Source organism: Nelumbo nucifera, chromosome 3 (assembly GCF_055504915.1).
Source record: "Nelumbo nucifera cultivar China Antique chromosome 3, China Antique-T2T, whole genome shotgun sequence".
Taxonomy (NCBI): domain Eukaryota; kingdom Viridiplantae; phylum Streptophyta; class Magnoliopsida; order Proteales; family Nelumbonaceae; genus Nelumbo; species Nelumbo nucifera.
Window position 1 is genome coordinate 753244 of NC_142651.1, and position 18539 is coordinate 771782.

Sequence of the window (18539 nt, forward strand, 5' to 3'; positions counted from 1 at the left end):
ACGTACACCCTAATTTCTCCAATCAAGTTAGAAGATTTTTTTTTTTAACTTTAACTTTATCGTTAATATGAATAAATATATTTTGTATTTCATCTTTTACTGAAATAAATACATTTGGGGTAGAGAGATGCTTTAAGGCATGGTTTTTAAAAACGAACCAGTGACCAAAACGGTCAGGGGTCCGGTTACCGATTCGAACGGTCCAATCGTTCGACCCGAACAGCTGGCCTGTTCTGATAAAAACTAAAAAAAATAAAAAATTGAAAAATGGTCAAAATCGTTTGAACGGTTTAAACGGTTAACCAGCCAGTTCAGCGGTTTGCTGACCAAAATCAATGATTTTTTGAGAAAAAGCAGTTTTGGAGGAAAATAGAACCGATCAAGTGACCGGTTTCTGGTTTTTCTAGTCCGGTTTTGAAAACAGTGCTTTAAGGGTTTATTATTATTATTATTATTATTATTTTGGTTAAAGGTTTAAGGGTATATCAGTCATCAAGCCTTCGTGATTTTATATAAAGGAGGTTTTAAGGGCATGCAAGTCAAAATTGAAGGGAGGTTTAAGGACTTTTCAGAAAATCCAGAGGTTTAAGGGAGACAAATTCGGTAATGTTTAAATGCTGCCAAATTCCGTGAATGGGAAAAAAACTCAAGATTTTTAAATCAAATTAACTACCCCCATTTAGAAAAAAAAAAAAAAGAAAGGATCAATTATTTAAAGTAGCCCTAAGTAAGTTTATAAAACGCACTTAAAATACACCTTAAATTTTAGAAATATGACGAAAACTACCCTCCATTAGTTAATAGTTATTGTCACATTCCATTTGCATTTGACCCCCTTTAATTTTTCGGAAACCTAGTTTTGCCCTCACCTTGTCAACACCCAAGTCTCTCCCTTTTTCAGTTTATGCAGTTTTTTTCTTTTAGAATAGCTGATATTTCTTCTCTATTCCAAATGTAAAATGCAGGGTTGATATGTCAAATTTATATTTGAATTTGAACCCACAAGTCACAAGTTCCCTCAATTAGTTTTTAAACATTATCCTAGCCAAACTCCAACTTATTGAACATTTAGTCAATCAAATTTGAATAAGAATTAAAATTTAAATTAAACCCAAATTCAAATATTAGAGTATTTTAGTTTAAGTATTTAAGCAAGACATACTGAAATTCAAGTTGGTTAGGTTCAATTGCACCCCTATTCGCACACAACATGATATGATATCGAAAGAGCTTTGACAAATTAAAATCAATCCCATAACCTTTGATGAATACCACATCCATGTGATTGCAGTAAATTTATCATACCGGGTACCGGCTGGTTGATTACAAGTTTTTTCGATACGATATGTCGATATCTGCATGCGCAATCCTTCATTCAAAATCAAACCATCTGCATTTGCATCACGAGAGCCACATAATAAAATGACTACACAATTAAACCATATAGTGTATGCATGCATATATTCAATCATGAGTGCTTTGACGGCCTCATCTGTCTAAAGTTGAGTTTGAAATCAAACTAACTTTAATTTCCAGGTTTTCCTATTAGTCTTAAAATTGTTTCTGTTTCGTGCTTAATAAGTTACAAATGTCTTTTCTGCTCCCTAACTAATGCCAAGTTGCCAACCTCTTAGTGATTTTCTTTTATATATATAATATATAATATGTGAACCCAGTTTAAATTAACTCCTGGTCAACTGTTTTCTCATGCGTCATGCCCACCGACAGCAACTCGGGCCACCATTAATTCTGTTTAAATAATTTCTTAGATTGTATCGGAATTCGGAATCATATTATAAGGTCAAGAATAATATGAAAATACAACATTAATCAATTCGTTTTGGTGGTTGTGATAAAAAGAAAGAAAGAAATAAAACAATGAGAATAATGGAGGAGTGGACGGAGCGGTTGTTAGGTCCATTGATTTGAAAAAGGTTTCGGGTTGGGAGTTTCCACCGAGTCTTTTTGTAGACTTGCTTAATTTCCTTTCATTGTATAAATTTGCAACCATAAATTGGATTCACAAATCCTCTGATATAGAATGGGGTTCTCTTAGTTTCTGGGAGGTTATGGCAAAACAAGAAATCCACTTGAATATCACATTATTATATTGCTTTCTGGTAGAGTACCGGAGTATAGGCTGCGTTTGGGGTCCAGTTCGCCCTAAATGGGCTGCCTAATAAGCACTTTTTAATAAGTGCTTATAAGACACACTTTTTTAGCATTTAGTGAGGTGCTTTTTTTATCAACCTTTTTCTTTAAAACATGCTTCTCATAAACGTTGAAAGCCGGAAACCATTTTTTTTATTTTTTTGGCTTGTTCAAATGGGTTTTTGGGTCCAAAAGAGGAAATAAAAAGTAAAAAAACAAGCCCGCTTGCAGCTTTTTAACAAAAGCAAACCAGCTCTGTGACTGAACTTTGAAGGAGAAGCCCTATCTAAGCAAAATAAAAAGAAAAAAAAAATGAAAAGGAAACACACACACACGACACATCCATTCGATTAGATGCCGAATGTACATATGCAAACACAAAGAAAACAGGCAATTGTGATGAGAAGATATCCCAATGGAGCACGCCCCTTTGGTTCGACTCACTAGACCACAGGTTATGCTTTTGAAAAGATATGCACCCTTGTGTCCGCCCGTGTGCTTTAACAATTAACACACGTACCTTCCCTGTCTTTTGATGTGCCGCCTCTTTCAAAAGAAAAGAAACAAACAACGGCTGCCTCTTATCTCTCGCTTTTCAGCTTTGCATCCTCTAAATATCTTTTTTCATTATACGCGACGGTGAGAGGAGTCTCAATTCTCAAAGTTATGTGACCGTGGAAACTGAGAAGAGCATTTCCTTCAGCCAGGAATTCTTCCTACAGTGTATCCTATTCAAAATCTGTTCAAGTAATTAAACAGCCATTGAAAAATAAAAAACCATAAACCCAACAAATCTGATAAAAAAGTAGACCTTGGAAATTGCACCAACTTAAACTAATGAACATTAAAATCAAAATGTTTCCAGTGAAAATCAAAGAAGAATTGTATATCATGAAGTGATGGGTGAAAGAAGATTTTTGATTCCTGAGGCCAGATAATAATCAGTTCCAGTGAATAAGCAAAATCTCAACGGGCTTTGCTCTTTTTCTGATCCTGGACTTGAGATGCAGCACTTATCTTCTTCCAACACCTAATAACTATGAGTAAGGGTATCACACTCCAGGAGGCATTTGCTGCAATGTAGTATGCATAGTAATAGTATGGGCTTGCAGCAAAGTTGTCACCTTCCAAGTAAGAAGCAATGAAATAGACTGCAAGTCCATAGAGCTGGCCTAACGAGATTGCAAATTGAAGTATGAAGTTATATGGTTTTTTCGTTCCAATAGCATACCTGCAGAGTCATAGAAATTTTAAACATTAAGGATTTCTTATAAAGTGAATTATATATGATTTCTTCTAAAAAAATTTGATCCAAACAATGCCCAACAAAAGTAAAAGAGAAACAAAGGGTAAAAGATGAATATGCCACTTGAAGATTGAAATGGCAGACCCAGACCATCCATATGATGGGAAGAACCTCTGGAAAACCAAAACCGTTTCCTCATCCGTGTCAGCCACATAGTCAATAAGCGCCCTTGATTTTTTTTTCTTTTAAGCTTTATTTGAATAAATGACGGTGAAAAAGAAAAGGAATCCTGTCAATTAGAACAGGCCTAGAGGACAATCCAGCTGAAGCTCAACATGGAAAGAGGGTTGCACAAGGGACCACATTGAACCATTTTACACTACAACCTCTGAAAATTACCTACACATACTATTCCAAGATTGGTCTGTCCAAACAGCAAAAGGGCCACCACCCAATGTTAGTCCAAGATATCTAGGGTCTTGGAAGGGATGACCTTTGCAAACAACAAAACAAGCCTGAGAAGAAAATAAAGGAGATGATACATTCCACTCATGCACTCATGGACAACCAAGTCTGGCTCATTGCCACATTTCCAATTGATCGTGTTGCAGAATTAATTCCAATCATGACCCAATCTCATTGCTTCCATTGCCTGCCTCCTGTACCCCCCCATAGATCAAAATGAACATTGAAATCTGATCACTCAAGGTATGTTTGGTTTGATAGAAGATGAGAGTGAAACGGAAAGTTGAGTGCAAGTTCTCAAGGAAAATTGCGAAACTCCTTGAAAACTTTCTCTGAACTTTCTGTTTCTCTTATTTTCTGTCAAACCAAACATGGCCCACAGGTAAGCCTAGGTTTCTAGATTATTTTTATGAGTAGCCATGCCCTCCATTTGCTATGCATTTGCATTAACAAATCCTGAACCAGTTCTTATAGGCTTATACTGCTTGGGAAACATCTCTGTAGTCTGTAAAAGAAATTTTACAATGCAGAGAAAAGATACAACCTGCTTACCAACTCAACCATGTTTTATTGCACAACATGACAAGGTTAAAATAGAAACATAACACCATTAGATGATAAATGAAAACTTAAGAATCAGCAGCAAACATAAAATAATAATAATAATAATAATAATAATAATAATAACAATATAATAATAATAAGAAGAAGAAGTAGAAGAAGAAGAAGAAGAAGAAGAAGAAGAAGAAGAAGAAGAAGAAATGCTTAAATGATACTTGAGTTTGGGTCTTACACAGCTAGAAGACTTGCTGGACCCTCTAGAACTGCAGTGATCCCTTCAACAGCAACAACACCAGCATCCCTTGCTGCATATCTTGAATCACCTTTACTATATTCTTTCCCTGACAAGAATTTTTCCAACATTATGGGTAGAGAAGTCATAGATTAGAGGCCACGTAGCTGTCAAAATAAATAAATAAAATCTTGTGGTCACTTATGAAAGTTGGAAAAGTAAAGAGCTCACAAACTTCTGCCAGGTAACAAGGAGTCTTCTCCTTGTAGAATTCAGTAGAGAAAGCAAAATAACCCTCAAGGATAATGTGGGTCAGGCCTGTAAATGCCCACCAGCACATGAGCAATCTATCAATCTTGGATATCTTGGGTGCCCGACCTAGAGTAAGCAAAAAGTCAACAAAGTAAATGAGCTCAAAACTATACTAACATCTTCTAATTGTTAGCTAGTCAACAACCTAGAAAAATAAAATAAGACATTTCAAGCCCAGCTAAGATACAAAATAAGTTGCATTCAAGCTGAAACCATATTTTGAACTTCATAAACTATAAGTAATGGCCTATAACTTCCAAGAAATAAGAATACAATCAATCTTCAAAATCCATGACACTTCAAAACAAATTGTGTGGATATAGCTGCTCAGTGCAATCCTAAATATCCAGCTAGTATAAAGAAAAGCCAACTTACAAAACTACCTTAACCATTATCTTTTTCAGATCATTTTCATGCTAAGGAGTAAGGAGTTATAAAGAAATTTCTCTATGGTGGTTCATCATTGTCAACTTTATCCCATACTTTTGGATCATTACAGGGGGGGCTAATCATCATGCCAGGCCTAATCAGGCTGAGGTTGCCCTGGCCCAAGGTTCAAACTCATGCTTTAGTTCAGGCCAGGCCTGGACACAAACTAATTGCTTGGTGTTAGACCCAAGATTGAGACTAGCACGATCTCATACTTTGGGCCTTGGGCTGGCCTGAACTCAAGGTACTAATACATTTGACATACAAATATGCAATAAACAGGTCTGCTGGTCATGCCATTTAGTGAAGAAACCTAAACAGGAATCATCCATGTGACAAATGAGTTGGAACTCAAAGGGACTCCCCATGTTCCTCTCCTCGATCTAAATTAATGGAAATATTTTTTGCCTAAAAGACCTTGTCATATGATCTCGATAAGTCCATCCTTATGAGTAACTTTACTGTTAAAAGTTGAAATTTTAAAAGGGCTATTATTAATCAAACAAAAACTCCTATACAAGGTTGGAATGGTGCTGACATGGACAGCAGGATTTAAAATATCACCAATCCAAGAGGATAGGTGAATGGTCTAGATCAGCAAAAGGATACCTCCATGTGGCTAAATAGACAAATAAAGTAGGTCATGCTAATAAGCTCCCTACTTAACCTGATTAGAAATAACTTACAAACAAGCCCACTATGATTAATGTACAGGATATTGCTTATATTAGTACACATTATAAGTTGAACTGGGCCCAAACCAACCTAATCCCATTCCATACTCAGATTTGGACTTGTATTTTGGCCCAAGACCCTCTCAATGTTCACCCATAGTTATAAGAATTTTGTCCCTGTGTGTGTTTCCCGTTCTAATCCATCTAGGGCTGTATTTGATGTAAAAGAAAGCTATCAAATTGTTGTCCAGTTAAGTTACTGTTCATACACCTCAACATCCTTGCCAGTACACAGTCTGACAAGTCTTCTGGAGATCCCCTCCCCCCCCCCCCGCGGAAAAAAAAGTAAAAGAAAAAGTGTATAAAACACCATTGATGCATTAAAAGTCAAGCTAATCCTAGGATTTTTCTTTCCAGGGCTGATACTACCAGTTGAATGATGATTTGCATAACATTCTTCCAACTGCTATGGTTAATGGTTATGATTTCAAAATTTAAATTCTTAATAATGACTTGTAGATTGTAACAAAGACTGGTAGTAGCTACCCAACAAGCACCAGCAGGTAGTGGTGCCAGAACCAGGTCAAACACCAGCTTGTTTTGGCTGGCAGGTTGTGGTCCAAACAGTCTGACTTGAAAACATGAACCATAATGTACTAGAACCAGATTTAACTGCACAACTAGATCAAAATGCAAAAAAATAATAATAATAAAAAGCTAAAAAATCTTAAGACATTTCTAGATCATATCATACACCTACCTTACATCAAAATAAGCTTACAACAATAAAAACTGAAAGTTATTGTTTGGTAGACAATTTGAGAGATGTGGGCTCTGGAAGGGTGCTGGAAAGTGACATTAACTGTCAATAAGAGATGAAACCATTGAAACATAGATTGTCAAAGCACAGTAATAACACATATTACCTAACCAATAAAATAGCACACTGACTAAAATAATAAGGCCAATTTAGTTAAGGCCTTTTCTTTTCAATCTTCAACGGGGCTAGTGGGCTACACAATTGGAGGTGGCCCATCCCCAAACCCATGACCTCTCCTCTCAACCCTGGTGAAGCTGGGATTCGATCCCAAATCTCTGCTACAACCAGCTAGAGACCTTACCAACTGAGCCAGTCGGCCTATTTAGTTAAGGTTAAACAGCTTAATTTATGGACTGTAACCTTCAACGAGGCTTTTGCGGGGCAAAACATTGTGGAACGTCACACTCTGGAAGTCAAAGACTTCATTAGCTTCAAGAAGTGCATGCTGCCAAGGAAATGCCTCGGGTTTCTGATGCTAGTGAAGCTACACAACCATGACTAGTAATCAAAATGTCAATAAATTTGAGCCTCACCATGAAACCAGTAGGCTTACTCCTTCAGAGGCTTCCTGAACAAAGTAATTAAGTGTCTCCAAGTTGTTAAAGAACATCTACATATGCATTCCAGAATTAAGTGAGAAATACAATAACTTTTAAGGTAAAAAAAAAAAGGCCTTTACCTCAATGTTGGAGGCTGACACCTTGAAGTATATGGGACATGCTTCACACCCTTAAGGTACCTTTACTTAGGGCATGCACCCCATACAACAATTGAATATAGGGATCTCACAACAAAAGTACAGAGAAAAGAGGGTTTGAAAATAAATTTAATCAAAATCCTGCAACAAAAAAGTCACAAGAAAGAGACACTCATCATCATTGCTAGGAATCTAATTCCTTTGATTGAGATACGGTGTGACAAAGTATCACCAATTCACCATGGTGACAAAGTATCACCAACTCCCATTTAACAACCATTCCCCAGAAAAAAAAAAAAATCAAAATTTTACAATTCTGCATAAAATAAACCACCAACAGCCAACAACAATCACACCTTCCCCAGGTAAACCCGGCCTCAGAACATCCTCACTGCCTTGCCTTCTTTTTTTTTTTTTCAGCAAAGATGAAAAAACATATCTGAAGCAAACAGTGCAAATCCACCCTTAATTATATTCACCCAATTCCCCACCCACAAAGAACAAGCACGCCCTTTACAAACCAGGTCTTTGTGTTTACCGTTTCAAGACTTCAAAGTTCAAACATCCATAAACTATAATTTATTCAAGAAAAACCCCTCTCCAATCCTCCCCTTTTCCAATTCCATCAACATTTTTATTGCAGACTCGTCACCACCTAAAAAGAATAGACCCAGCTTTTTTCCACTGGCCCTTCTTAGTTCCTCTTCTCCATGGTCTTAGATTTGCCAATAAATGTCATTTGGAGAAAGCAGTAGTACAAGTGAAATATGGACCTGGGGAAGAGAGACCTTTGGTAGGAGTATAAATGGTTTAGAAATAATGCTATAATGGGCCAACTATGCTACAAAGCTCCAGTACTTCAGTACGTGATGCTGAGAGGACCTGCTTGATCCCCTTAGTCATAGGACCATGCTCACAGAAAATTGCATCTTGTTCATGGGCTCCAAATATCACATCATCCAAATTGGCTAAATTTCCATCACATCATCCCGTTGCTGTCTGTCAAATTTCTCGGCTCCCTGTATATTAATGCAAATTTTGGATGCCAAAACTACAAGAAAGTCGTTACTTCCCCAAACATCCAGTCAGTGTGGCTTTTATGGGTGATTAGCATTATGTGGTAATCTGATTGATGCATGGATCAACCCTCGGGTTGTCTATTAATTCAATGTTTTGAAAATCGAACCAGATCGTAGGATCTAGAGAAAGATATGCTATTGAGTTTAAGCAAAATGGCAAAGAAAGGAAGTAAACAACTGATAAAAGGCCAAACCTGAAATAAGCCAGACGAGAGAGACGACTAGAAAGGAAGAAAGGCCATAAACGGCAAGAATGGTGGATTGAGGGAGGAAACCAGGCACGAAATCCGGGAGATGTAAATCTCTGGGGACGTACGGGTGGGAGGTGTCAATTCCCGCCATTTTCTCTTGCTGGGATTCCAAAAGGTAAACTTGGCCTTCCTTGGATCCGCTCTTGTAGCTGCAACTACAGCAGTTTTAGCACTTCAAAAACAAATCAAGCGAGCGAGAGGGAGGGAGGGAGATAGTAGAGAGCCCAGACTCACTGAGTCAGAGGGGAAGCAACTTTGTTCTTAAAATGTACAGTTCAGTTCGCTTCAACCAGCTGTAGTGTTTTCAATTTCATCTACTATTAAATAAAAGGGAAAATTCCGATTAGTAAATTGTGTAATTTGGGCCTCGTGCCACTCAACAAACTTTTAAAGACAAACATCGTTAAGTGGTATTTGAAAACACATAAATGCATTTAGGGTGATATCTAATTCTTTTTATCAATCATCCAAATATTAAGCATTTGGGATTATTCATTTTTTATCTAACGTGGATTACTGATAAATAAAATTAAATGATATTTAAAAGATATTTATGTTTTTTCAAATGCTAATTAATGACTGATTAACGATAAGTATTAAATTGATCTATTTTGAAAGTTTATGTATTAAATTATTGTATTTTAAAATTTAAGGATCAAAATGGTAGTAGGACTAAATTATAGTATATTAATCTAGTATTTTCTCAAAAGAAAAATTGTATTTTATTTATTTCTTTCTTTTTCGATTTTTACTAGGAATGGTAACGGGGCGGGTTTGGGGCAGGGATCATATTCTCCATTCTCGACCCTAATTCTGAAATTAACCCTCATTCCCATCCCTAATCCTTGTTGCTGATAAAATTTGTCCTCCATCCCCAATCCCCGCGGGGATGGGTTCCCTGCGATGACCTAAATCCCCGAAATTTTTTTAGATAATAGTATTGAAAATAAATTTACTTAAAATAAATAAAATTTTTAAATTATATATTTTGATATATATAATATAAATAATATATATATATATATACATAATCGGAGTCGGGGTGGGGTGAGGACCATAATCCCCATCCCCGACCCTGACCCTGATTGGGGATTTCTATTAATTCTCGTTCCTGTCCCACCAAAATAATTCCCATCCCTGACCCCATTGAATCGGAAAAGTCGAGTCCCCATTGGGGATGAAAAAAATTGTCATCCCTAATTTTTCCCAAACAAAGTACTAATATAGCCTATAATACACCATAGACACCGGATGGGGGCCGGGCCGGCCAGCGGGTACCCTGTCCGCGACCCGTAAGGCCGTAACTCCGTAAGCTGTAACTTAACCCTACACCAGCAGGAGACTTGGCCTTTGGGTTGGGCTGGCAACTTCAGCGGGCTTGGGTTGGGCTAATTTTTCAAGTTAGGTGTCCGACTTGCAGTCTTGCACCCGTTGCCCCTAGGGCCCCTACAGCTAAGGTCGTTTGAAAAGGTAACGTTAATGGGCCCATCTCAGAGATCAACTCTACCAAAAAAAAAAAGGCATTATCGGTCATACTCAACCGTTTGATTTGATTAGTAGCATTTGAAATGAATCTAGGGCTTTTAACGAGTCGGGTCTGGTTTCGAATAACATCTTAAAAAATTATTCGAAAACGGAACTCTATTACCGGTTTTTGAATCGACAGTTCGATCATCCAGTTTGAATAAATGACCTGTTTTAATAAATAAATTAATTAAAAATAAAAAATAATCAAAAACCATTGAATTGATTGACGATTCAACCACTTGAATTAATAAGTTATTGACATTTTCAATAGTTTTTAGCCAAAAACTGGGTTTGAAATAAAATGAGGTTTTTGGACCGAACGGTCCGACTGTCTGAATCAATAGTGGTTCGCAAACCTTGCCAAACAAAGTCTATCAGTTCCGAAACAACCCAATTATTAATTAGGATAAGATTATAGACCCAGAACCTTCTCAATTAATTAATTGGGATAATTGGCTATTATCTAATTAAACCTGATTGTATTGATATTTAAAATTATATTGACAATTATGTTAATAAATCGAATGTTTTTAGCCAAAATCATATTATATTAAGTATATCTTTCTTAAACATAAACTATAACAAAAATTATAAATCTCTATATAATATTACCTCAATAATTGGAATGCAAGATGATATAATCTGTTCAATCAATTCGGTTTGGTCAGGTAGAACGTAGAACATACACCCATTGACAGCCTTGGATGAATGGAGCAAAATATTAAAAATGTCAGTGCCACTTGAATATAAAATGCGCTAGTCGAAATCAAAGAAGGGTAAAATACTTACACCTCCCGTGGTTACGTTTCAGTCAAATGCTTATACCACGGGAGAGAAGTTGTGCATATAAAAGATAAATATTTCATTTACAAGCATCGAATACAGTTTTGCTATTAGCATGGGGTATTTGGGTTATCTATTAATTTTATGCATATTATTAGTGGGATCCGAGTGATGTATGGGATGGGGCATTTGTTTCTGTCCCTTGCTCCTGTAGTTAAGACACTTTACTTCATCTTGATTCGTTTCATCATCGTGGTGGGGTGGATTCGAGGTGAGACACCTATTTTCTGTGGGAGATGAGGAATCCCCAAATTTTCTGTATCCTTAAGTGAGGGATAAATAAATATAAGTATAGTTCATAATTTATAAATAATAAAATATGAAAAAAAAAATATTTGTTTGATGTCTTAATGTAATTTTTTTTTTTTTATGGTTTGTTTGGTATATTAATGATCCATTGACAGTGGCATGCTTTTTAAATCCTGCCAAGGTTATTTTCAAAAACCCGATTATCACCCCAAAAAACAATGTTATAATCAAGAAAACTACATAAGGAATTTTAAACTTTGAACTTTTTAAATTTTCGTTTACATACTTGTAGATACGTACTGAAAAATTGTCCACAACTTAAACATGTGTATCTAAAAACGAAAATAAATTTGATTGCTTTTGACAGTGGCATGCTTCCTTACACAACATCATAAAAATAAAATAAAAAGCAGATGAGTAGTGTTCCTGTTCCTGCCCCATTAATAATACCATCCGGGTTGTGCTTAGAATTTTTCAAACCGGCCGGTTCTGCTCATTATATACTGAATTTGAATTGAACGACCCAAATGGTGGAACTCACCTTTGGATAAATAATAAAAAACAATGGGGCCGGGGATCAGGGATCGATGTTATGGTCGAGGTGATGTTTAAGATTGTCTGAAGGGTGAAGCCTGGTCGAGTCAGTCAGAGTATGGAATTGGCAACGTGGGTAGGTACAGAGGTACTGGGTAGAGAGCCTTCAGTTCACATAATCACATGGGCTGTTTTAATTAATTAAATAGGAGAGGAAATCTCAATTCTCATGCATGTTACAAGACCACACACTTGGAGTAAGGGTGCCTAATCTGGTCGTAGTTGGCCAGTTGAGCCACACACTTGGCTGCCTTATCTAGCCCAACAGCTACAGCTGACAAGTATTCATTGTCCATGATTATTGATCCAACTACTCCCCTCCTTGTGTGATCTGATGCAGATATGGTCAGTCTTCCCTCTAGACTCAGGACAACTCTGCCTTTCTCTGACAGCTTGTAATTCACCTCTATCTCTTCCTGCGCATTCTTCATGTTCAAAGCTTGATATCCTTTTCCACCCATATCTTGTTGTAGTTGTTGCACCACAGAGTAATGCCGCCTTCTCCTTTTCTGTATATTAATTATATATATTAGACCCGGCCATGAAATTAAGCAACTATATGATGACCCCCTTATATTTAATATTTTATACTACACTGACATCAATTCAACTTGCAACGTACAGATCGATCATCATCACAGAATAACGTAACAGCACTACGTACGTACATCATTATTCTCAGGGTGTATAAATATAAATTGATCACTCAAAATGATATAAAGTAACCATAGGTAGCTAGCATTGTAAAGCACAAATTGCTGATCTTGAGGTGTTTATAAAGTGATCATTCTCAAAGCATTTTCCAACAACTTTAATTTGTTGAAAGAAATCTCTGAACAACAAGCAAGTAGTAGCTAGAGATGGAGGAACCACACCTGCTGGCGACTTGTATTGTCTAAATTTTGGCTTTGCGGAGGGAGTATACGGATTGGGTGGTCTACAATGACGGCATTCTGTGTTTGAATTATTGAAGCAAAACAAGAAATAATGGTTAAATCCTTGATGACGATGAAATCGTTAATTATATGCATGATGGGCATGGGCATGGGCATGGGATATTGTCTCACTTGCGTACGTTTAAGAGAAGAGCAGTTTGAAGGGCGTAATGCTGCCTGAATGTCACAAAAGCCATCTGTGATTCGTCTTCATTTCTGCAATAATTATATTCCACAACTAGCTAATTAAAACCATGATCCAATGTATATTTAATTAATTTTATGCACTGGAAATAAATTAAAACAGATACAGAATTATACCTCACTAACTCGATTTTGTCAACTGCTCCACAGTAGGAGAAGAAACTGAAAACATCTGCACAGGTTACTATAGGGGAAAGGTTGAGCACTGATATTGTCAGATGTGACGCACCCATATCAAAAGCCCAAATTAAGCTCCCTACTCCCACTTCCACTGCTACGTTCGCCTTCGTCCTCCAAAAACTATCTTTGCTTTGCTTTAAAGGGAGGAAAGAGTAGTTGGGTGAGTGGCCAGTGGTGAGAATCCACTTCCAACAAGGCACAGAAGCCAATCAGTAGTCAAGTGAAATAGTGAATTAAAAGTGGGAATAAAGGAGTTTGACAAAGTAAAAAAGGCATTCCCCCCCCCCCCCCCCCCCCCCCTTTGGCTTTAGTTAAAGCGGATACGTGCATGATCCATCATAAGATAAGACAGAAAGAAACCCCGGCATCCAATATTTTTAATCTAGCTAATGCCAATGCCTGCATATGTACACACATATACATCAATCTCATCATCCAATTCCAAGCAATCGACAGCAAGCACTTGGTGGTTTAATTTTAAAGAGGTCAGTATCGATATTAATTTTGGGTTGTTTGCGTTCCAACTCACAGTATTATTCCAGATCAATTTACGCCAACACAACTTGAGAGAATCAAAATTGAAGTGACTTCTCATCATCACCATCTCTTATTTCCACAATCCACACATATTATTCGATTTCGCCTTCGAAAATGCGGTCCCATCCATCATTTCTATTTCACTTTTTTATACCAGCTCCAGAACGAGAAGCAGTGCACACTGCAAAACATAAACATGAAAAAGAAATTAAAATAGTGAATGCACTTAAAAGTGAAAAGACCTTTATAACTGTCTCCACCTCCGGGTTTTACCTTTATAATAATCAGTTCCGACCAGAAATGGGAATTCAAACCACATTTTCGCTTCACCGATCGACGACTCCTATTATATTATATAGCGCCAGGCGCCAGCACACAGCATTCCAATAGACAGACAGGGTTTCGCCAGCTTTAGTGGCCATTTGATGATTCTTTCTTTGTTTAAAAGTTAAAAGATTAAAAAAAACCGATATGAGTGGCCATTTGCCGGTTCGGAGACATCTAACCTCTCATTGGATCAGTCAAAAAACCCACCTAGTATGTGTGTGTCAAATTTATATATATATATATAAAGAAAAAAAAAAAACACTTTGACGGGCGCCTGAAACAATTACTTCCAAATGACTTCCACCCTTATTTGGTCTGCAATCATTTGTTAATGCACCAGGTTAGAGGCGGCTTGGTTTGCAACAGTTTTCTTTGTACTCGTCAGTCAAGATTTCATATGCTTCACAAATTTCTTGAGAGTTTTCTATAGCAATGTCTTCACCTGTAGAAGTCGGCATTTATGGAGTTCCGATTTCTTCTTCTTTCAATCTATGTTAAACAAAGAAAAGGGGAATAGGGTTTTACAGACAACATTAAAATTTGCAATGGAATATAGTCTTGCGGTTAAAGCTTTCACTTTTCCTTTTTATTTATTTTTAAATATTAAAAAGCAAAACTAACAAATTTAAACTGACCGTTTAAATGGCTCGCATATCTAAGTTAGAGTTGTATACAAATTCTAACGTATCCCAATTTGATTGGGAATGCACACCCCTGCACAAAGGAAACCGAGTGCAGGAAATCCCAACTCCACTTTGATGAAGGCTGCAAGTCAGGTTACCTGAATCGAAGAATTTCAACTACATCGGGCTCCTCTAAGATTCAGACCGATTGAGAATTTTTCCAACCTTTAATTTGTGGCATCATTTGCATGGCTTGGATTAAGATTAATTAATTTGGCTTGGAGCATTGGGGCATGGAAGTTCCACTACCCTTAAATCAACAGGTTAGCATGTCTCATTGCGTCCCACCGCCTGTTGATATCCTTCAAATAAACATCGATAGCAGCTGCAGGAGCGAATGTGATTATTAGAAACCACAGAGAATTTGTGTTTGGAAGAGAAGAGCCAATCCTCTGGCCGTTGCACGCCGGAAGAAGTGGAATGAAGCTTGGGTCTGTTTATTATGCCTCAAAATTCGCTCTTGATTTGGCCGGGACCTCACAACATTATGATTGAAATCGACTCTCTCTCTCTCTCTCTCTCTCTCTCTTATTCATCTCCCGCCCGTCAGTGGATTCCTTCCTTTCCAGTTCATCTTAAGTGGAACTGCAATAAAGTTGCACACCGGCTTGCCAAGTTTGCTTGCAGTGCTCAATGCATTTAGACGTGGCCTTTAAAAACACAATTCCTTCATGAATAAAATATCTTTAATATTATCAATATCAACCAGATAAAGGGCAAAAGCATCTTCAAAAGTAGGACACAGACACTGACATTTTAGGGCTCAAGAAGCGCACAACAGGATATGCCAAGTATTTTCTTCAAGGTTTCCTGAAAGAAAAAACCGTGCAAACACTCTTAAGAGTAAAGAGCTAAGTATCCAGTTGCACATCAACATCCCCTATGAATTTAACATACATATATACAACATATAATCCCAATGTGCAGCTGGATGTTGCGCTCTCAGAGTATTCGCAGGTTTTTGCTTTTTAGGAAATCCAGGCTTCCCCCTTACAGCCTTCCCCTTGCATACAGCAGGTCGCCTTCCCCTTAGTTTTATATATTCTATTAAAAACCTTGATTCATATTTGTGCTAAGTCTTCACTATCACTACCCTATTGTCATTTCTGTTTCCTTGAGTTAGGGTTTCTTCTCTTGTCATGACCCCCCAGTTCAGCAGCACGCTTGGCTGTCTTGTCTAGTACACTAGATAGCCAAGGTACACCCGCCGAGAAATACTCGTTATCCATGATTACTGATCCAACCCTCACTGCACTCTGCTCAGCTGCAGATATCGCCAATCTTGTCTGTTCTCCCAGCATTCTGCCTTTCTCTGAGAGTCTGTATTTCGCTTCTAACCCATCCTTGGTCCTGTTCAAAGTTTCGTATGCATGTGAAGCTACAGATTGCACAACAGACTGTACCATCGGAAAGACACCTTGCCACTGATTCTGTAAATTTTAGATCTTCATTAGGCCATGGTTCATGAAAGCAGCTTCTTCATTTTATGAACACCCACTGTAGTATATCATTCCAAATCAAATCTATAACCATAATGACCTACCAGCACCCAAATATCAATTTACCCACAGGAGTACATGCTCTTGATGAGGATTGATGACCATACTTGAGATAGTCAGCCAGAACTATAGATTAGGCCTATAGCTAGTCTGACATGATATAAGAGTATAATCTTATTGGGCTGAGCTTCCCTATCTATTAGATTAGGCTTGCATGGAATCAGCAGATAATGAAGATATATAGAACCTAAAACATGATATCTAAGTAAAGAGCTAGTTAACATTAATCAGTCGTAAACATGATCTAAAGCAAGATCAAGACCTACAGTAAATGACAGAGAGAATTAAGGTAGTGAATAGCATAAACAAGAAAAAATTAGACACTACCTGGCTTCCATTATTCGTCCTATCAGAAATGGGAGTTGCTAAATTTTGTAGAGGTAGTACACGAATTGGATAGTCTACGATGACAACACCCTGCATACAATAGCAACACATGAATGCTTACAAGAATTACAATAACAATTCACCCATTAGATTTGATCAGCTCAAACCTGTTGACAAAAATTTTCAAAACAAAATTAACAAGGGGAAGTAGTTACAATTTACAAAAGACTGGCAACAGAAAAAAAAAAAAAAAAACATTCACCATATTCATAGATATAAGAACATCAAACTGGTGTAGTTTTATAATTCAGGTAGGTTCAGTATCTGATTTCTTAAATGGAAAATCAAGCCTGGGTATTGATAAAAAGAAGGATGTAGCCTGGGCATCAATAGGCTAAAGCCAAAAAACAAAGAAAGAAAACAAAAGGTAAAGGAAAAAAGAAGGGTTTTGTAGGCATCAAAAGGTATGTTAGGCAATTAGTACTCTGCTTTAGCAATTTATCCAAGCTAGCCCATGGATATCGAACTGCAATATCATAATAAATGGGAATTACTAAAATCTTTTCTTTAGGAACATAAAGAACACCATAATTGCCATCCTGACATGTTAGCTAGCAATCAATATATTCACAAAGGGATACAGATACAAGCATTGCTTTTTCTTCCCCCTAGTTAAACATTCATTTATAAGAAACCAAAGTGTTAAATAAGAATTTTATCATTTTTTATAATATTTTGCATCTGTTAGCAGTTACCACTTACATTTAGGAGAAGAGCAGTTTGCAGGGCATATGGCTCACGGAAAGTCACAAAAGCCAACTGTGATTGGTCTTCATTTCTGACAACAATAACATCTAAAGCCATCAAATATACCGCAAAAGCTTTTAATGGATAAAAAACAGTATAAATTACCTGAGCAACTTAATATCCTCAATAGTTCCACAATAGGATAAGAAACTATTAAGGTCAGCAACAGTAACCTTGGGGGAAAGGTTGAAAACCTGTATGGTTAGATCTAGGGTACCCATAGCCCACAGCTTCTTCTACAGCTTACTTCCCAATCCTACATTTGATTTCCAATATGCAAGAAGCAGTTATAAGAGGAGGAACAATAGCGTTGAGAATCCAAATGTGTGATAAGGTATTGGAGAATCACTTTAAGTTGGGGAATAAAGGAGTTTGAAAGGCAATTCCTCTTTACCTATTTCAAACTTTTCTCTCTACTTGCTTTTTCTTGGGCTGCCAAAGTGTCTCAAACAGAACCAAGTGCAAAGACTTCAAGAGTCAAAATAAGTGCCCCATAGCTCTAAATAGCTTCTAGTTCTTGACTGTTATGGAAAAAAAGAAGGGGTCATTCCTTGGTGGGATGACAAAACCTTGGGCTGCAAGTGTAGAATGCCAGTTTGAGTCTCCCCTCCCAAGAAGCCCTGGATAGCTAGAGAGGGAGATCACCCCTAATAAAAATTACCAGAAACTCTATGTTGAGTAAAATCTCACTGTGCAAACAGGATCTGGACATCAGAATACCAAATGTGCAAGTTGTTAAGAAAGATTTAGCATCATACCACTCCAAGGTATTTTTCTGTGCATAAAATGTATATCTGAAGATTTTGCAAATTGTTAAAAAAGTTTTTTTGGCAGCTTTGAGGAGTAATTA

The 18539-nt window shown here is 37.1% G+C and overlaps 3 protein-coding genes across 5 annotated transcripts; all 3 read right to left on the minus strand.

Moving 5' to 3' along the window:
- Positions 1 to 2913: 2913 nt before the first annotated feature.
- LOC104592693 (putative 3-beta-hydroxysteroid-Delta(8),Delta(7)-isomerase) lies at positions 2914 to 9290 on the minus strand. Of its 2 annotated transcripts, XM_088899659.1 has the most exons (5): positions 9152 to 9290; positions 8861 to 9066; positions 4887 to 5033; positions 4656 to 4764; positions 2914 to 3382 (listed from the first exon to the last, which is right to left on the minus strand). In XM_088899659.1, exons 2-5 carry the CDS (start codon positions 9006 to 9008, stop codon positions 3118 to 3120), a joined length of 669 nt encoding a protein of 222 aa, XP_088755785.1. In that variant the 5' UTR covers positions 9009 to 9066; positions 9152 to 9290; the 3' UTR covers positions 2914 to 3117. The 2 variants fall into 2 exon arrangements, with proteins under 2 accessions (XP_088755785.1, XP_010250443.1); XM_010252141.3 differs by having other exon boundaries at positions 8861 to 9223.
- A 2473-nt stretch (positions 9291 to 11763) lies between these two features.
- LOC104592694 (uncharacterized) lies at positions 11764 to 13717 on the minus strand. The gene is made up of 4 exons (XM_010252142.3): positions 13387 to 13717; positions 13206 to 13281; positions 13006 to 13083; positions 11764 to 12639 (listed from the first exon to the last, which is right to left on the minus strand). The coding sequence occupies exons 1-4, from the start codon at positions 13500 to 13502 to the stop codon at positions 12307 to 12309; spliced, it is 603 nt and encodes a 200-aa protein (XP_010250444.1). The 5' UTR covers positions 13503 to 13717; the 3' UTR covers positions 11764 to 12306.
- A 31-nt stretch (positions 13718 to 13748) lies between these two features.
- LOC104592695 (binding partner of ACD11 1-like) lies at positions 13749 to 18482 on the minus strand. Of its 2 annotated transcripts, XM_010252143.3 has the most exons (5): positions 18084 to 18482; positions 17795 to 17945; positions 17645 to 17720; positions 16883 to 16972; positions 15665 to 16426 (listed from the first exon to the last, which is right to left on the minus strand). In XM_010252143.3, exons 2-5 carry the CDS (start codon positions 17908 to 17910, stop codon positions 16097 to 16099), a joined length of 612 nt encoding a protein of 203 aa, XP_010250445.1. In that variant the 5' UTR covers positions 17911 to 17945; positions 18084 to 18482; the 3' UTR covers positions 15665 to 16096. The 2 variants fall into 2 exon arrangements, with proteins under 2 accessions (XP_088757910.1, XP_010250445.1); XM_088901784.1 differs by lacking the exon at positions 15665 to 16426 and adding an exon at positions 13749 to 14167 and having other exon boundaries at positions 17795 to 18482.
- Between the last annotated feature and the right edge of the window lie 57 nt (positions 18483 to 18539).

Bases quoted from the DNA above. Each gene is read 5' to 3' on its own strand.
- LOC104592693 (XM_088899659.1), bottom strand. From the start codon at position 9,008: ATGGCGGGAATTGACACCTCCCACCCGTACGTCCCCAGAGATTTACAT. The intron at 4,765-4,886 runs GTGAGCTCTTTA...AATTCTTGTCAG, and splicing joins TTGTTACCTGGCAGAAGTTT to GGAAAGAATATAGTAAAGGT. The intron at 3,383-4,655 runs GTAAGACCCAAA...ATGACTCTGCAG, and splicing joins CCAGCAAGTCTTCTAGCTGT to GTATGCTATTGGAACGAAAA.
- LOC104592695 (XM_010252143.3), bottom strand. From the start codon at position 17,910: ATGGGTACCCTAGATCTAACCATACAGGTTTTCAACCTTTCCCCCAAG. The intron at 16,973-17,644 runs GTAAGTGGTAAC...TATTGTATGCAG, and splicing joins AAACTGCTCTTCTCCTAAAT to GGTGTTGTCATCGTAGACTA. The intron at 16,427-16,882 runs GTAGTGTCTAAT...TAAAATTTACAG, and splicing joins GGACGAATAATGGAAGCCAG to AATCAGTGGCAAGGTGTCTT.
- LOC104592694 (XM_010252142.3), bottom strand. From the start codon at position 13,502: ATGGGTGCGTCACATCTGACAATATCAGTGCTCAACCTTTCCCCTATA. The intron at 13,084-13,205 runs GTACGCAAGTGA...ATTCAAACACAG, and splicing joins AAACTGCTCTTCTCTTAAAC to AATGCCGTCATTGTAGACCA. The intron at 12,640-13,005 runs GTGTGGTTCCTC...ATTAATATACAG, and splicing joins ACAATACAAGTCGCCAGCAG to AAAAGGAGAAGGCGGCATTA.